Source organism: Peromyscus eremicus, chromosome 8a (assembly GCF_949786415.1).
Source record: "Peromyscus eremicus chromosome 8a, PerEre_H2_v1, whole genome shotgun sequence".
Taxonomy (NCBI): domain Eukaryota; kingdom Metazoa; phylum Chordata; class Mammalia; order Rodentia; family Cricetidae; genus Peromyscus; species Peromyscus eremicus.
The window spans coordinates 26,663,241-26,680,819 of NC_081423.1; the positions used below are offsets into that span (position 1 = coordinate 26,663,241).

At 44.1% G+C, this 17,579-nt stretch overlaps 1 protein-coding gene across 1 annotated transcript in view; it reads left to right on the forward strand.

Moving 5' to 3' along the window:
• Positions 1-17,579, forward strand: part of Atp10b (ATPase phospholipid transporting 10B (putative)) — a 184,457-nt gene that overhangs the window by 79,178 nt on the left and 87,700 nt on the right. The window contains exon 3 of the mRNA XM_059269901.1: positions 701-895. Within this exon, the coding sequence (XP_059125884.1) occupies positions 701-895 (195 nt within the window). The remainder of the gene's footprint in view (positions 1-700; positions 896-17,579) is intronic.

A 17,579-nucleotide genomic window follows, 5' to 3' on the forward strand; every position in this document is an offset into this window, starting at 1 on the left:
GAATGTTTCTGCTTACATAGTTTCATGTGCAAAGACACTGTGGCAGAGAAAAATGAGATTCACTTAAAAACTTTGAAAGTAGAATCCATTCTTTTCAAACAATGTGCAAAAATTATTATTAACTATAAATCAAATATATACTTAAAATAACCACAAAATCTATTGAATTTTGTAACTGATATATATCAGCTGTTATGCTTCAGAACCCTTTAGTATACACAAAACCAATTTTTATGCCACATAACATTTATAAGAGCCCTTTAAAGTAGACAGTATGAACTTATGCACAAGAAAGAACAAACTTAGGCAGGTCAGTGAATTAGTGAACAGCAGAGACAAGGCTGGGGAGATGGTTCAGAAGGTAAAGGTGGTGGCCACCAAAACTAATAACCTGAGTTCAATCCCTAGGACCCACGTGTTGAAAGAAGAGAAACTACTCCTGCAAATTGTCCTCTAACCTCCATATTCACACCATGGCACAGGCACACTTGTGCACACACACACAGAGAAAATAAATAAATGTAATTTTAAAAATTGATTTTACAAAATCTATAGCATTTGCCTTCAAATCCTTTACCGCATTGTTTCACTTGGCACTGAAAGAGGTGTTTGATTTGGTTAAAGCCAATAACTAAGAAGAGATTGGAAGAGTACATTTTCTCCTCCAAGGTCTTCACTCACACCTTGCTTGTCCCTCCAGGTGGGCCAACCTCTACTTTCTGTTCCTGGTGATTCTGAATTGGATGCCCTCCATGGAAGTCTTCCACAGGGAAATCACCATGTTACCATTGGCCATTGTCCTGTTTGTCATCATGGTCAAAGATGGCGTAGAGGACTTCAAAAGATACCGCTTTGATAGACAGATGAACAGTGCCAGCATTCAAATATATGAAAGGTAAGGGGACTCTAATACTGGTCTCTCTTGCAAACAGGTTAAATAAACTCATCAGCACATTTAAGGGACTGATCGTTGCTTGCAATATGGCTTTTAACTTTATTTAGTGTGTGTGTGTGTGTGTGTGTGTGTGTGTGTGTGTGTGTGTGTGTGTTTGCCACAACACACATATGGAGGCCAAAGGACAGCTTGCAGGAGTTGGTTCTCCCTTCCACTATGTGGGGTCTGGATATTGAACTTAAGTCATCAGACTTGATGGCAGGTACCCTTATCCACTGAGCTAACCTCATATATTCTTTTTTTTTAAAAAAAGACATTTTAGTCTTTTTTAAACTACTGCTTTTATCTTTTAATATTATAATATAATTTCATCATTTCCCCCCTTCTTTTATCTCCTTCCAAACCCCTTCATATACCTCCCCTTGCTCTTTTTAAAATTCATTGATGCTATTCTCATTCATTATTGTTATATGTGTATATGTATATACATATTCTGAAATATAATCTGCTCAGTCTGTATAATGTTACTTAATGTAGGTTTTCAGGTCTCACCATTGGTATTAGAGAGCCAGTTGGTGTGATCTTCCCTGGGGAAGATCATTTTTTCCTACTCTCAGCAGTCCTTAGTTGCCTGTAGTTTTTTGTCTAGTGTCCAGGTCTCATGGACTTTCTCCAGGACATGGTAGCATGTCTGTTGTTCTTATTCAGCTCAAGTTTGGGCAATCATATTGGTGAGATTTCCTGGGTGTAACTTCTGACATTCCTAGGAGACACAATCTCACAGAAAACTCCCTGATCCTCTGGTTGTTACAATATTCCCACCCTGTTTTCTCCAAAGTTCTCTGAGCCTTAGGTGAAGGAGTGTTTTGTAGATATATTAGTAGGGACTGGACATTTTGATTGGTGATGGTTTTCTGTAATGTTCTCCAACTGTTGAAAAGAGATATTTCCTTGATGAGGGATAAGGACTACACTTAGATGTGTACATATAAAGACAAATATTTAGAGTGTAGTTAGGGATTATGCTGGACTAGTAAAGTAGCAGCTGTAGGTTCTCTTCCAAGATCCATGACGTCACTAGCCGTGGGTAGTTGGCTAGGTTTCCAGTAGTGGGCATGATTTCCTTCTTGTTGAGCTGGACTTAATCCAATGATGGAGCTATTAGTTACTATCAAGATATGCATGCCACTGTTACATGGTAAGAGTTATTTGTGCCATACTGGTCACTGTTGTGGTTCATAGGTATTAGAGTTAGGTAGGACTGTTAGTTGCTTCCCTCCCTTAGAAGCTAGAATGGCACCTTCTGGTATCATGAAAGCTGGTCCTTAGGGAGCTGTCTTGCAAGTCAATTCTAGCTCAAGGATCCCTGGGCCCTGTGTCTAAAGTGCATGATGTCTTCACCAATAGGGATTTATCATCCACCTCTAGCAGTAACCTGTGATGTTTTGGAGATCTCTGACCAACAACTCAAAAGAGGGTTCCCAATTCCTCATGCTGGGGGTTTAGTTAGATGCATCTTCTTTAGCTCTGGAGGGAACATTGTCTGCTCAGATAAGAAAATTTCATTTGAACTACATATGTATATTTACACACAGACTTCTGTATGTGGTAGCAGTTTCCTTAGGTAGATAGTGAAAAGTTTGATTCCTTAGGACTTTTTCAGACATTGAGTTTTCTTAATTCGGTGATTCTCAGCTGGAGGTGATTCTGACTCACATCTCCTCCCTCCCCCACCACGCTGTGATCACATGGTGATAGGTGGGGACAGTTGGTAGTACCGGCATCTAGAGGATGGAAGCTGGGGGTGCCAGTACATATCTTAAATACACAAGACAGAAAACACACACACACACACACACACACACACACACACACACACACACGCACGCACACACAATCTAGTCAAAAATAGCAGGACTGAAGTTGAGAAACCTTGATATAGCTCATAGAAACCCTCATATTCTTAGCCTCACAGACATTGTATTATTAAGATTTGGCTAGAAGACCAAGAATTTGACTCCAAGATGATTAGATCATCACAGAAAAGTAATTTCCTAAGAAGCTCTTTTGATGGTGTCAGGTGATGTCACACAAATAAAAGCATGTATGCTATTTTTAAAGCTGCAGAGTGCCCTGGCTAAAAATCCATTGTGTTTCTTAACCTGGTAGGTTTTAGGACCCAACATTAGTGCACCTGTGTAGGAAAGGATGACACCTGTAGATGCCGCCTACATTCCAACAGGTGGAGTCTCAACCAGGCAGCAGGAAGTGCCTCCTGGACACACACCCATTCTCTGCAAGCTCCTTCCTGATCAGAGTTCTCCCATACAAACTGCAGACTGGATTGTTTCTCTCTCTCTCTCTCTCTCTCTCTCTCTCTCTCTCTCTCTCTCTCTCAACAAAACAAAACATTTTTTTAATTGTTAGTTTGGAAAGAAGTTTTCACCACAGAAGGCGAGTGAAAGATGCAGATTAAATTATGAGAAAAGAAGAGGTAGGCTTGAGCAGAGATGAGGAAGGAAGGGAGGAAGAGGCGGAAAAAGAAAGAAGACAAGAAGAGGGTCGTGGTCTCCAACCTGCCTTTCGAAGGATGGCCCTACAAAGAAAACCCCAACCGCCATTACCGTGGGAACCAAGTCAAGACTAGCAAGTACACGGTGTTGTCCTTTATACCCAAGAACCTTTTTGAGCAGCTGCACCGGTTTGCCAATCTCTACTTTGTGGGCATTGCCATTCTGAACTTCATCCCCGTGGTCAACGCATTCCAGCCAGAGGTGAGCGTGGTTCCGGTCTGTGTCATCCTGACTGTCACTGCCATCAAGGATGCTTGGGAAGACTTCCGGAGATACAAATGTGATAAAGTCATCAATAACCGAGAGGCCCTGGTTTATAGCAGGTAAAACTCAGAGCTCTGGGGAAGTCTCCCTGGTGCAGCCTAACTTCCTGTAACCGCTGCTCCTGCTAGCAGAAGGGATGGTGACAAGGGCTCTCAGGACTTTATCTCCGTCAAGGGTTTAGTGCCCGGAGTGAGGCACTACTATAGTACGAACCACAAGCAAGAGGACTAAGGAAGGCTTTGCAAATTAGGAAGTCGTCATCGTTTTATAGTATTTTCTTGGAGGATGTGTCTATAAATTCCCTCCCCTAGTTAGTCCTGTGTGGCTGTGAGCATGCTTGACTCTGGGAGGAGAAATGCACCTGTGTTTCAGGGGGGAGTGATGGAGCTTTGCCTCAGAATGAGAGCCTGAGGACATAGCCGGGGTTCAGCACTGTCTCCAGTCCTAACTGTGTGGTGGCCTTAGGCAAGCAGTACAAATGCTGTTATTCCGAAAACAAGAGCAATTCTTGATGTGTTCATGGGACCGAGACCAAATAATCCTAAGAGAATGCTTACTGTTGATGTCAGACCTGTAAATATGAGCCGCAATCACTTTTAGAAAGCAAAACTCCTATCTGCTGAGCTGTTCACTGCCCCAGGCTCATTTCTGATATTCCCGCAAAACCAAGCCTGCCTGCCTTGATCTGGTCTGACCACACTGTTTAATATTGTTTTATATATACAGATGTTTTGCAAAGTTCCGTTGGCCAGATGGCCAAACTGGGCTCTTGGGGACATGCTTTTATTTGGTAAGGGGAAAAGGACATAATTAAAGCTAGGGGAGTTCATGAAAAAAAGTAACAGGATGCTTGTTGGGTGAGCTAGCAGTTAGCCCTGAGTGCTTGAATTGCTTAGAGATGTAAGGCTTAGTTTGTTATTAAATAGGGAAAGTCTTTCATTTTCTCAGTCTCTCTCAGTCACACAGTCTCTCTCTCTCTCTCTCTCTCTCTCTCTCTCTCTCTCTCTCTCTCTCTCTCTCTCTCTCCCTCCCTCTTTTTCCCTCTCTCCCTCCCTCTATGCCCTCTTTCTTCCTCCCTCCCTCACTCCCTCACTCCCTCTCTCCCTCCTTCCCTCCCTCCCTCTGTCACCCACTCCCTCTCTCTCTCTCCTTCCCATTCCCCCCCCCCCCCCCCCCCCCCGCTTCCTCAGATCACCCTGGGGTTGTCTTATTCCCTCTAAGTTTATCAACTTCATCTTCAGAGGTTTCTCTGTTGCCCTGGTCACTGGCAGAAATAAAGGGAATTACTTTGAACGCTTAGCTATTGGAATTGGATTATGAAAGGGTTTAGGAGCCGGGTGCCAACAGGGAAGTTCTCCACCAGGGGAAGCCTCCAGAGAGACTTTGACATACAAAGAACTCCTAAGTGAAACCCCATGCTCCCCACTTGGGAACACTGAGTTTTGTCCATCTTTGCTAGCAGGGCCACAATTATATGTCTAGAAAAAGTAATCTGAGGGATTGTTTTTCCTTTCCCAGCTAGATCTAATTGTCATGAATGTTGTGAGCACAGGGGTCAGCTATAGCTGAGATGGAGACAGGCCATCGAAATGAGGGGGAGGAATAGCTGCCTGAGCAGAAAGCCTTTCCTTGCAGGGAAAGCATTCATTTCCGCTGGCCCCAACCCACCCACCTTGCCTTTTGTTACCACCTTTCTTTGTTGTTCATGCAGGTGGCACAAAGGTGAGCAGGAAGCTGGTCCCCTGCAGAGGAATGGGAGTCCTGTTCTTCCTGCTCTGCCAGAATATCCCAGAATAATGAACCTCTTCTTGGCACTAATCCCCATGTTGATCAGAACGTAGGCTCACCTGTGCTGAGAGCCAGACTGACCTATTGCTCTGTTCTCAAAATAACTTGGGGAAAACAAGATAGTAACTATCTAGAATAAGCAATAGTATGATTATCTATTCAATATATCTAATAGATAAGGTTTGATTACACATGCCTGAAATCTCAGCCCCAGGAAGGCTGAGGCAGGAGAATCAGGAGTTCAAGGCCACATTGCCTACATATACATATACATATACATATACATATACATATACATATACATATACATATAGTTCAAAGCTAATTTGAGCTACATGAGAATGTGTTTCAAAATTTAAAAAAAAAAAATTTAGAAAAGGTTTGTTAGCCTGACCACTCACTGGCAGGAAGAACAAAAAGGGGTTTCAGTGTCTCTAAAGGGGTATTCAATGGAATAACTAGGAAGGACATATTGTTCAGATATCCTGCCCCCAAATAGCTGCTGGTCCTCACGACCCATGGCTCATGGTTGACAAAGCAAAGGTACCCTGTAAAGAAACCTGTACACTTGGAATTAATCAATTAAACTTCGTATTGCTCAAAAATGCTTTTAGTACCTAAGTGTGGAAAAGTTTACTCTTTTCAATGACAGCAAGATAATTGACTATGGGGACCAATCAAGCAATTAGTGTTGGCATGTGCTGGGGATGGTGGGACCTACAGGGGTCAAGCCCAGAAGGGTTCACCTCTCCAGCAGAGCTGGCTGCTCAGCTAACAACAAGCTTTGTTCTAAGTGGAAATACAGCCCAGTGCTGGGTAGGCTGGGTTACCTGAGTTCCTTAGGGGAACTAAAATTGCTACATCTTTATTATGTCAAATTCAGTTATCCTTTTACAGTTTCATGCACATGTAGATACATGTATCACTTTGATCATATATATAGATATATAGATATTATTTTGATCATTTCCCCATCATCCTTTCCTACTCCCCTCCTCTTCCTATTGAATGCCTTCTTCCCAATGACCCCCACTTCTAGTTCCATGTCATGTCTTTTTTCATTCTTGCGAGGGAGGGGGGCATCCCACTCATTTAATTAGAATTGCATACTCGAACACAGGTGGGGGCTTATTTACTTGAGTAAGGATAACATACCAGAGGCTACAGTCCTGGCTATCTGATCCTCCTTCCTCCAGCAGTCTTTAACTGCCTGTTGCTCCTCTTCCAGGGTTGCTAATGACATAATTGATGCAAATTCTTCAGATTTTGTTTGTTTGACCTGAAGTTCTGTTCTGCCTAGGAGCGTCTAGTTTTCACACTTGGCCTTATAATGTCCAAGGAATCAGAAGTCTTTGCAAAAAGAATAGTTGTGTTCTTCTGAGGTCACCCCCCCAATAAAGGGCTGTCTTTGGATAGAAGGGACTGTGACCTTGAGGGGACCGCAGGTTTGGGAGTCAGCTGCCTGCCCTCTAGGCCCAGGTCTTGAGCTATCACTGAATAGGCTGGAAGAGTCACTTCAATTCCTGCATTCCCATTTCTGTTTTCATAAGGCTAGTGGGTCCTAGGCGATGTGCTGTTGGGGGAAGGAAGGAAAAAAAAAAAACAACAACAGAACTTACAGCCAAATAATTCAGAATAGAGCGTCTCATGCTGTTGTTCTTTGTCTAATAGCATGCGGTAACATAATTATGAGTCAGGTACAACCCTCAGCAAGCGTCATGTCTAGTGCTGCGTTGGCTCAGCCGTTTTCTCCTACTGGTGGCAGAAACCTCAATCACAGAGATTTACACAATAAGGAGTTAGGCTGGCTGAAGTTATCACAAGTGACTTGAAGTAAGCAAGGACCTAGTGCTCCAATCCACTTCTAGACCCAGACTTAGCATTTAGTACCTGTCTGTGTCATCCAGCCCTCAGACAGTTGTGACTCAAGGCAATGAGAGAGCCACAGCATGACCAGCCCTCAGAGCTACTTCTAACAACCCACAAAGGGACAAAGAAAGGTGTTTCTGGTGGCCTTCGTAGAAGGTCAGGAGAGGTAACGTACTCCTAACCCCCTCACATCTCAGTGACCCCCATCAGAGCTCACGCCCACCCCGACCCAATCCCTGGCAGCAGGAAATAGGATTATGATAATAAGTTGTATCTGAGGTAAGGTCCTTATCCAAAGAGCCCAGCCATGGTTTCCAGAAAGAAATAAAGCCCAAATAAAATAACTTCCAAGAAAGAGAGAAACAGACACTGCAGAGGCCACTTCCATGCCCTCAGCACTGTCACTAAATCCATTTCTTGGTCAGTTGTTTTCCACACGGAAGCCCACTTGGGACATTGTGTTTGTATTCAGAAATCACGCAGCACAGAAGGAGGAATGTGAACTGAGGGAACTGGGCTGGGATTGGTGCCCCCAATTGAAATGGAACAAAGTCCCCCGAGTTACAACAGCCAGTCACTGGCTTATTCACCTGTTTAGCTAAGATGCCTGCACTAGATGCCCCTGAAGTTTCTCTTACTCTGAAGTACACAGGTTCTGTAAAAAAAAAAAAAAAAAAAACCACGGCAGGAGAAGCCAGAAATGCCACCTATGTGTTAATGATTATCTGAACTAATGGATACTAAGGGGCCTGTCTCGTTGCCAGAGACCAATGACACAGGATAAGATATCAGACAAAGAAAGTTTGAGAAAGTGACACTGTTTAGTGAGGGACACCTAGAAGCCTGTGTCCGACTCTTCCCTCTGATTCACGCATCTGTGAAACTGGCGCCTTTTCTCTTCCTTTTTCTTTTTTGCAATTAGGCACAAAGACCCCGTAGAATTCTGCTCACTACCTAATCCCATGCATCATCCAGTCTAGACTCATTTCTACTGTGAGAAAATGGCTTTTGCGAACAGCAGAAGCCTTGTTAACAGAATTACAATCCTGTTAGAGCATTTTCTTTTAATATAGCAATGGTGCTTATGGTCGAGAGGTGACCCATTAATCAGATTTATGGAATGACTTGGAGGGGAGATTAGCTTCAGAATTGTATTAGCTTAGCTTCTCCCAGGGCTCTGTTTAATGAATCCAGAAACCATACCCAGCAAGAGACTTGTATTTTTCCAGCTAGCTTAGGGAAATTTTATTTGTATTCAGAAATCACGCAGTACAGAAGGAGGAATGTGAGCTGAGGGAATTGGGTTGAGATTTGTCCCCCAATTGAAATGTCTCTCTCTCTCTTTCTCTCTCTCTCTCTCTCTCTCTCTCTCTCTCTCTCTCTCTCTCTCTCTCTCTCCCCCCCCTCTCTCTCTCTCTGTCTTTCTCTCTCTCTCTTGCGCGCGCGCACTCTGTGCGTGTGTGTGTGTGTGTGTGTGTGTGTGTGTGTGTGTGTGCGTGCACGTCTGTGTATGTAGTGTAGTATATGTCCATGTGTGCACATGCATACATATGTGTATGGAGGCCAGAAGTTGACAGCAAGTGTCTTCCTCTGTTGCTTTTCACTCTATATTTTTGAGATGGGTTCTCTCATTGAACCCTTACCGCCTTCACAGGCTATCCATCAAACTCTGGGAATATGCCTGTGCCTGCCCAACCCATGCAAGAGTTTCAGACAGGTGAAACCACACTTGCCTTTTCACAATGGTGCTGGTGATCTAACCTCAGTACTAGTGCCCATATGGCAGACATTTCCAAACAAAAGTTACTTCTTCAGCTCCTGTTCAGCAAATATTAATTGGTGCATAGATACCATCACGGCAGCGTGTCCTCAAGGAGCTTTCAGTCCAGGGTATATGAGATGCTTACAAACAGTTATAATACCCCATGTACTTTGGTGCCCTGTATACAAGGGGGCAGGGAATATGGTACTATAGAGAAGGTAGGGACTCATCTACCAGCATGAAATGCCAAGGCCAATGGAGGCCTTCCTCAAAGAGGTGACCCTTAAGGGAGCAGGCTGAGAAAGGCTTGGTCAGGCCAAGGGCACACCATTCAGTTCATAGTCTGGTCATATGTCAACTGAAGGATACACATGTTGGTTTTCAAAAAGACCAGGAAGTACCAAGAAATGCATGAAAACTGAGAGGAAATGAGAGAATACTTAACTGGTTTCCTTTACTCTGTGTGTGCATGCATGTGTAGTACATGTACATGTTAGTATGAACACATGCCCACGCAGGTTTGTATGTATATATGCATACACTTGCTTTCCACGGGTCAGTGTTGGGTGTCTTCCTTGATTGTCCATCCGTCCGTCCCCGTCCGTGCCCCCCCCCCCCCCCCCCGCTTATTTTTTGAGACAGTGTCTCTCTCTCTCAACCTGGAGCTTATCAATTGGCTAGGCTAGCTAAGCAATAAGTGCCAACAATCAGCTCTGCTACTGACTGGTTACCTGAACTCGGTTCCTCAGGCTCACATAGTGGGCATTTTACAGACTGACCTATCGTTTTACAAATGGACTATCCCTCAGTTTGACTTTTTAGCGGGAGATGACGAGTCTTCCTTCTGGAAATCAGGTGGCTGCTTCAATGTCAAGGCAACTCCATGTGCTTCAAGAGAGAAGCCACTGGTGCTAGCAGCCTGGTTGGGCCTTCAGCTTAGATGGTTGTCTGTCCTGCCTACATCCACAGCAGACAGCCTAGGGATATGGATAAGCTGACACTGATAGTTTTGCTAATTATCTAATGATAATTTAAATAGAGCCATCTCAATAATAGTGCCAACTACTCTCACCTTGAAAATTATGATGACCATAATTCTGCCTAAGATCTCTTTCATGAGCAAATGGGCAGATGACATGCAAAAGGGCTTGGAAATAGCATTGCTATAGAAACAAACTGTAGAACACATGGCCACAGGATGGGGAGTAGAGGAAGAATATCAGCCTCACAGTGACCTGAATGAATGCATCCATCAAATACTCCCCATCAAATCTGTACTCAGTCAGAGCTGCCCATCCTGGTCCTATGTAGTGACTGCATTGCATAAGCCTCTGTTTCAACACCTGAGCATCCCCACACTGAGTATCAGGTTCAGAGAAGACCACATGCGTCCTCACCTAGCCCAGACCCTAAAATGCTTGGTCCAGCATAACTTGTAAGATGGCCTAAGCATGAGAACATCAGGTGTGTACACTGCCTTCCTGGTGGTCCACACTTTGCCTTTATTTCTCCTAAATGGTGACTCTCTTAAAAAACCAAAAGGAGAGGTAGGGATTAACAGGGCAGAATTTAGAGCTATCCTAACATCAAAATACTATCATAAACCTACCTTCACCCATGAACAACTTCCTAGGGTTGCTTCTGGGACTAAGTAAGCTAGTACATTAGCATGTACTGCTAAATGCTTTGTAATGTGTCTGGCATTCGGCATCACTTAGCTAATATTAGCTAAAATACCCCTGAGGAGACTTCCAGAACCTTGACAGCCAGGAATCACTGTGAACTTGACCCAAGAAAAGTTAAAAAAAAAGAATGAATGAATGAATGAATAAATAAATAAATAAATAAATAAATAAATAAATAAATAAATTTAAAAAAGGCCAATGGCTGGAGTTTGAAAATATACGAGAGAAGAGGAGGAAAAAACCTTATCTGTGGAACTTGACTTCAAGCTCCAATATACAGAAAAACAGGCCTCAGGGGAGAATCTGAACAATGCAGACAGTGGAGAAGCATTCCAGGTCATTTGAAGTATGACTAATGAAAATTACCACAGCCTGGAGGTCACAGACCAACAGACCATGGTGTCCATGCCCCAGGTCTTTATTCTGCATTTGGCAAATCCAGTGGCCATCTTGCAAGTGTCTTCTATCCACACACTAGTCCTTCTGCCTTGCCTGTGTTCACAGAAAGCTATAAACATAAACCACTTGGGCCAATTCAGCATGTCGTTTCAGGAGAGACCACATTAGGTCCCCCAAAGACAGGCGAGTCATAAAACAAGAGCTCAGGTGTCCCTGAAGCTCTGCACCCCTGTCACCAGAGATGATTTGTGTATCAGCAAGGGAGGATTCATAGCCTCTGCCTTGTCATTACTGAGCCCAGGACTCTAAAAGGTGACACTCTTATTCTCATTAGCCTGTTAGGCTCTGTCACCTTCCTCAGCTTCATCCACCATGTACCTCATTCCCAAACAAAGCATCCATTCCCTGTTAGCTGTGCTGCCTCTCACTGGAACTCACAGGTCCTGTTAGACATGCCTGTGTGATCTTAACTGAGTTAGGTAACCCCTTGGAGGCCCTGTTTTTCTCATCTAAAAAGAGGGGGTAAATGGTAATAATAAAAGTTGTCTCCTAATTAGGCAGATAAATGGTCACACTAGTCTGGTGCTGGGCTGTTTATGGGCATTCCATACATGCCAGCCAATAATATGAGATCATAGTTTTATTAGAATTCTTCAGTGAGGAGTCTGTAATGACTAATTGTCAAAATGGCTTCCAAAAGCTTTCCATAGTATTCAAGATGAACCTATAACACATCATATTTAACAAGCACTCAGCTTACCCAATTTTAGGTACATAAATGTAGACTTGCCCATCTCTCAGGAAGGTTACCACATAGTGAACATAAAAGGTGCATGGAACAATAAAGCAATAGGGGCATGAAGTGCAATCAGGCATGCCACCGAGCCATGCAGCACTGATGTTCTCTGCCTGGGGGTGTAAAGAGAGAGGCAGGATTTGGATCTGCTGAGGTTAGAGAAAGTTCATACACACTGTGCTATGTGCCTCAGACACCTCCAGGCTGGTTATTCATAACCTAGTGCCCATGGCCTTGCAGGAAGGCTCCTGTGACTCCCTATCCTGTGAGGCATGGTATGCCTGTGGCCATTGCCTCTTAATGATAATCTATTCTAAGTTATTCTTTCTGAACGTGGCAGCTTCAAAATCAGTGAGGTTACAGATGGGTACCATCACCAAGCCTGGAGCTTTAACACCTAGTGTACACATGAGACCCCAGTGTGGCCAGGTTTCTGGAGCCTCTGGATGAGAAGAGGGTGCTGCTAACACAAATGCTCCACTGTTAGGGATGCTCAGCTCCCACCTGTTGATTTAAGATTTGGGTCCTCTCATGCCAATCCCCAGTGCCCCTGGATGGAGTTGGGCATCTCTAGTGTGATGAATGTCACTAAACTCCCCCAGGGTCTCCAGCCCAGACATGGCTCTACCACTCTCTGTTCCTGTACCTCAGCTGCTGCTCCTTTATAGAGTTTCCCCAACTCCTCTATGTCTAACAAACTCCTCCTGTATGGCCTGTGCCAAATAAGCAAGTAGAGACAATCAAGAATTGTAAGGTGGGAAGAAAGCTGTACTGTCCATGCCCTGCCCTAGCCAGGCTGTCTTAATGGTACCCCTTCAGCCTCAGTGTAATTACTGGGACCAGGTCAAGAACTAAGACCATACCACCCTTTTCAAGCCCTACTCCCTCTCACCAGACATTCCTTCCAGCCACCAAACTCCGTAGCTCATTTGTATCTGCTAATAAAATAGACAATGACGGTAGTATCTAGTCCTCTGTCTCCACAACAATGCTCCATTCTGCCCCAACCTAGAAACCACTACAATGAGAAAGCTGGCAGCTATAAATACCAGTGTGATAAACTCTGAACTACAACTCCCAAAAGTCCCTCATCCCATTTGAATAATCTGAGGGTCAGGTTAAGAAGGGACTGGCAAGACAGCTCATTCAGTGAAGTGCTTCTGATAAGCATGAAGACCAAGTCTGATCCCCAGAAGCCCCATAAAATCTGGGCATGGTGACACTTTTGTAATCCAAGAACTCGGGAGCCATAGACAGGGGGATCACGGAGGTTCACTGTGCTTAGAGCCTAGCCTGCATGACAACTTGCAGGCCAATGAGAGAATCTTTCTCAAAAATATATGGTAGACAGAACTTAAACAGTGACAGCAGAGGTTGACCTCTGACCTCCACTCACATGCCCAAATATATGCAGCTGCAAGCCCATGAAAACACAGAGAGAGAGAGAGAGACAGAGACAGAGACAGAGACAGAGACAGAGATAGAGACAGAGAGAGAGAAGAAAAGTAATAGTCCAAGGCTATGTAATATGTAAATGTTAGAACCATCCTTCAAATGCATCTCAAGTGACTCCAATGCTCCTAACTACGTTGCCATATACCTCTACCTCCACACTCAATTTCCCAAACAACCAGGCATTATAAGCAGGCCTGAGTCAGTCATGGGCTGTGGAAAGAACAGTGAGACTAGCCTGAGCTTTGTCACTCTGCATCTTGGCCAGACCTCTCCACTTATCCCAAACTTGGTTTGTTCACCTGAAGAGTAGGGGTAGAACTACAGATATAGTCTACCGTAGAGTGAAATTGTGAGTATAAAGTAGCATGAAGAAGAAGATGTAAGGGCACAGGAAGGGTGAGAAGCCCTCGTTATACCATAAATGATCATTTTTCTCAGCATCATTAAGGAAGCTGTGTGTAATGAGCACTAAGTACAAAGCACTAAATGCAGTCCTCTTGTGGATCATACCTTAGTCCTCATTCCACAACCCTGTGAGGTGATGCAGATAAAGAAATACAGGTTCTGCAGGGCCAGGAACCAGAGGCTAGACAGCCCAGAGACCTAGGATAGAACCAAACATGACTGGCAAAAAAGAAAAGTCAATGAAATGATTCCTAATGATATTCTGCTATATTTGTAGAGCAGAGCCTAGCATAATCATCAGAGAGAGTTTATCCAGCAACTGATAGGAGCAGATGCAGAGACCCACAGTCAAATATTAGATGGAGCTTGGGGAACCTGTGGAAGAGGGGAGGAAGGATTGTAGGATCCAGAGGGGTTAAGGACACCACAAGAAAACCCACAGACCCAGCTAACCTAGGCTCATAAGAGGTTCACAGAGACTGGAGCAATAATCAAGGAGACTGTATGGCTCAGACCTAGGTCCTCTGCATATATACTATGGTTGTGTAGCTTAGCCTTCTCATGGGACTCCTAACAATGGGAGCAGGGGTGTCTCTGACTCCTTTGCTTGCTCTTGGGACTTTTTTCCTCCTATTGAGTTGCCTCGTCCAACCTTGATTTGAGTGTATGTGCCTAATCTTCTTGTAACTTGTTATGGCATGTTTGTTTGATCTCCCTGGGAGGCCTGCTCTTCTCTGAAGGGAAATGGAGAAGTGATGTGAGAGAGAGGGAAGGTGGGGAGAGGGGCTGGGAGGAGAAGAGCAAGGGGAACTGATGTTGAGATATAATATATGAAAGAAGAATAAGTAAATAAATAATAAATAAATAATTTTAAAAGAAATACAGGTTCTAAGAAGTTGTATAGTTTGACTATGTTTTCACAGACAATACTCAATGAAACTTGGATTCAAACAAACTCATTTTTTTTTTAAAGAGGATTTTATTTCATTTTAATTGCGTGTGTCTGTGTATCTGTATGTTGGATATGGTAACATGAGTGCAGGTGCCTTCACAGGCTGGAGGAGATGTATATTATAGCTAGAGCTATAATTACAGGTGGTTGTGAGCTGCCAGACATGGGTGATAGGAACCAAACCTGGGTTTCCTGCAAGAACAGTATGAATTCAATCACTGAGCCATGTCTCCAGCCCCCAAACACATTCTTAATCCCTGAACCGTCCTCATTCTTCTCAGCGGTCCCTAGCCACTCTAAACAGCCCCCTAGGACATTCTGGGCTTAGTATTTAAGCTTGCTGAAGGACATCCCAGGTCAGTTTGTCATCTAAGATCTATAAGACAGCTTATCCTCCTGACAGGTCTCGTCCTCTCCAGTCCCCACAGCTCTATGTATAGAGCCCAGTTGCAGGAGAAACAGAGCCTTAAACAACCTCTCCTCTACCTCTCCTCCTCCTCTCCCACTTCTGCATGCCATACTGTTGGTTAAGAACCTCTCTTGCTGTTTATTCACCTTTTTTAAAAGGCCCATCTCCTCCCAGAAAGCTGTTTAACCCTGCACCACTTAATTTCTCCTGAAGGTAGACTCTGCCAGCTGGAGTCTTTGTCCTAAGCCATGTGAATTTCTCTTATTTATAAACAGCAGCAAACATTGCAGGAAGCTAAAATAGCAATGAGTCCCCAGATGCAAACTCACTGTCAGCAGAGGGACAGGCAAGAATCTGTGCACGTATCCACCTGGGGCAACTGTGCCAAGTGGGCCACATTCATGAGGGAATGACTCTTGCTGGTGGCTCCTGGCCAGATGCTGGTCACAGCTGAGTGTCACTCAATGTAGAAGCATGCCACTTTTATGCTTCAGCTAAATTCTGCTGCTTCTCACCTCCCTTGGCTGGACACCCTTGGGCTATGCATCCTCGGCTGCTCCTCAGACATGCTGCTGACAGATGAAGTGATGTAGTGTACCCCAGAGCATTGAACAACCAGAGCAAAGTAGCCAAGTGTGAAATAGAACTGTCCCTAAAGATCCAGTAAAATATTCCTGTCATCTTATAACATAGCTGGGTTAGGTTACTGTAACATAGCATTATATACTATAACACTACTACAAATAAAATTTCTCAACTGATGTATCCAATAAGGAATGTCCCATGTACTCATACTAAATTGCATTCACCCAAATACATTTTTAATGAATACTAATAGCTCCAGTACTCCAGTCATCCTCCAGGGACTCCTGGAGGTAGCATGGACCTGTTGGAGAAGTACAATGTTTCTGGGAACTTGTTCTAGAAACCTCACTCCAGAGCCTGAGTGTCAATTTGCTCAGATCCCTCTTTCCTAGAACTGGGGGAAGGTTGAAGGGGTTGGGGTTTTTGTTTGCAAGCCATTGTTGCCTGACCCCAAGCCACAGAATGTAATTACAAGCATGAAAAGCATGAGAAAAAAGAAGGGGTTGGCAGAGTAGTGGCAAGCCAGCTTTACAGAGGTAAAGAGGCAAGCCTCTAGGAATAACCATGAATGTCCCTTCCCTATCCTGTTCTGTCTGAGGAAAGAACTGATCTATAGAAACAGCTGTCCAGGACAGTGGTAGCTTCACTGGGATCCAAGGAGGACCATAAAGATGCAGAGCACAAGTCTGACGATGCCTGTATCAGGATGAAGCTTGACAATGTACCATTCCATCCCAGTTCAGACATATATTCCTAAATGTGTATGCACCCAAAACTAACCTCCAAGGCCTTCCATCCTTCATTATCCCAACTTATATCCCTTACTTCGCAGTGGAGATCTCTACTGGGAAGAGGGAAGAGCAGGTTTGCTTTCACTGATGGAAGTGCCTTGGTCTGACTTTGCTCTGAATGTAGCAACCCCAGCTAACATATTTGCCACAAACCTCAGAACGAAGGAGCTCTGAAAATGATGACCATCCAGATGATGCTCAGATTCAAGGGTGTTCTCCCTAAACCTGATCTCACACATCAGGGGGAATGTTGAGGTTATAGCGAACAACTGGTACCCTATAGTCCCAAAGGCCAAGAGGAAAGAAAGGGAGATGCAGAAAACTAGGGGAGAACCCTTTGTTCCTTTGGGCAAGTTTGCTATAATATTTAAGAATCATTTGTTTGCTTTCTCTCAAAATGAAATGAAAAGAAAAAAGTAGTAGCAAATAAACCCCTCCTTCATCCTGTGAAAGTCCATTTGACACTGAGTGTTTAATCCATCCTATAGCTTTTTTTTACACATTCTGAACTGTTTTATTTTTCCCCTTTATTAAAAAATTTTTTATTCCTTTTTACATACCAACCACAAATCCCCCTCTCATCTCTCCTCCCACTCCTCCCCTAGCCTTCCCCCCATCAATCCACCCCCTCATCCCCACCTGTGAAAAGGTAAGGCCTCCCATGGGGAGTCAGCAAAGCCTAGAACATTCTGTTGAGGCAGGTCCAAGCCCTCCCTCTGCATCAAGGTGGTGCAAGGTGTCCCACCACAGGCACTGGGCTCCAAAAAGCCAGCTCATGCACCAGGGATAGATCTTGATTATACTGCCAGGGGGCCCTTCAACAGACCAAGCTACACAGCTGTCTCCTTATGCAGAGGGCCTAGTCCAGTCTTGTGTAGGTTCCACAGCTGTTGGTCTTAAGTTCATGAGTTCCCACTAGCTTGATTCAGTTGTCTCTGTAGGTTTCCCCAT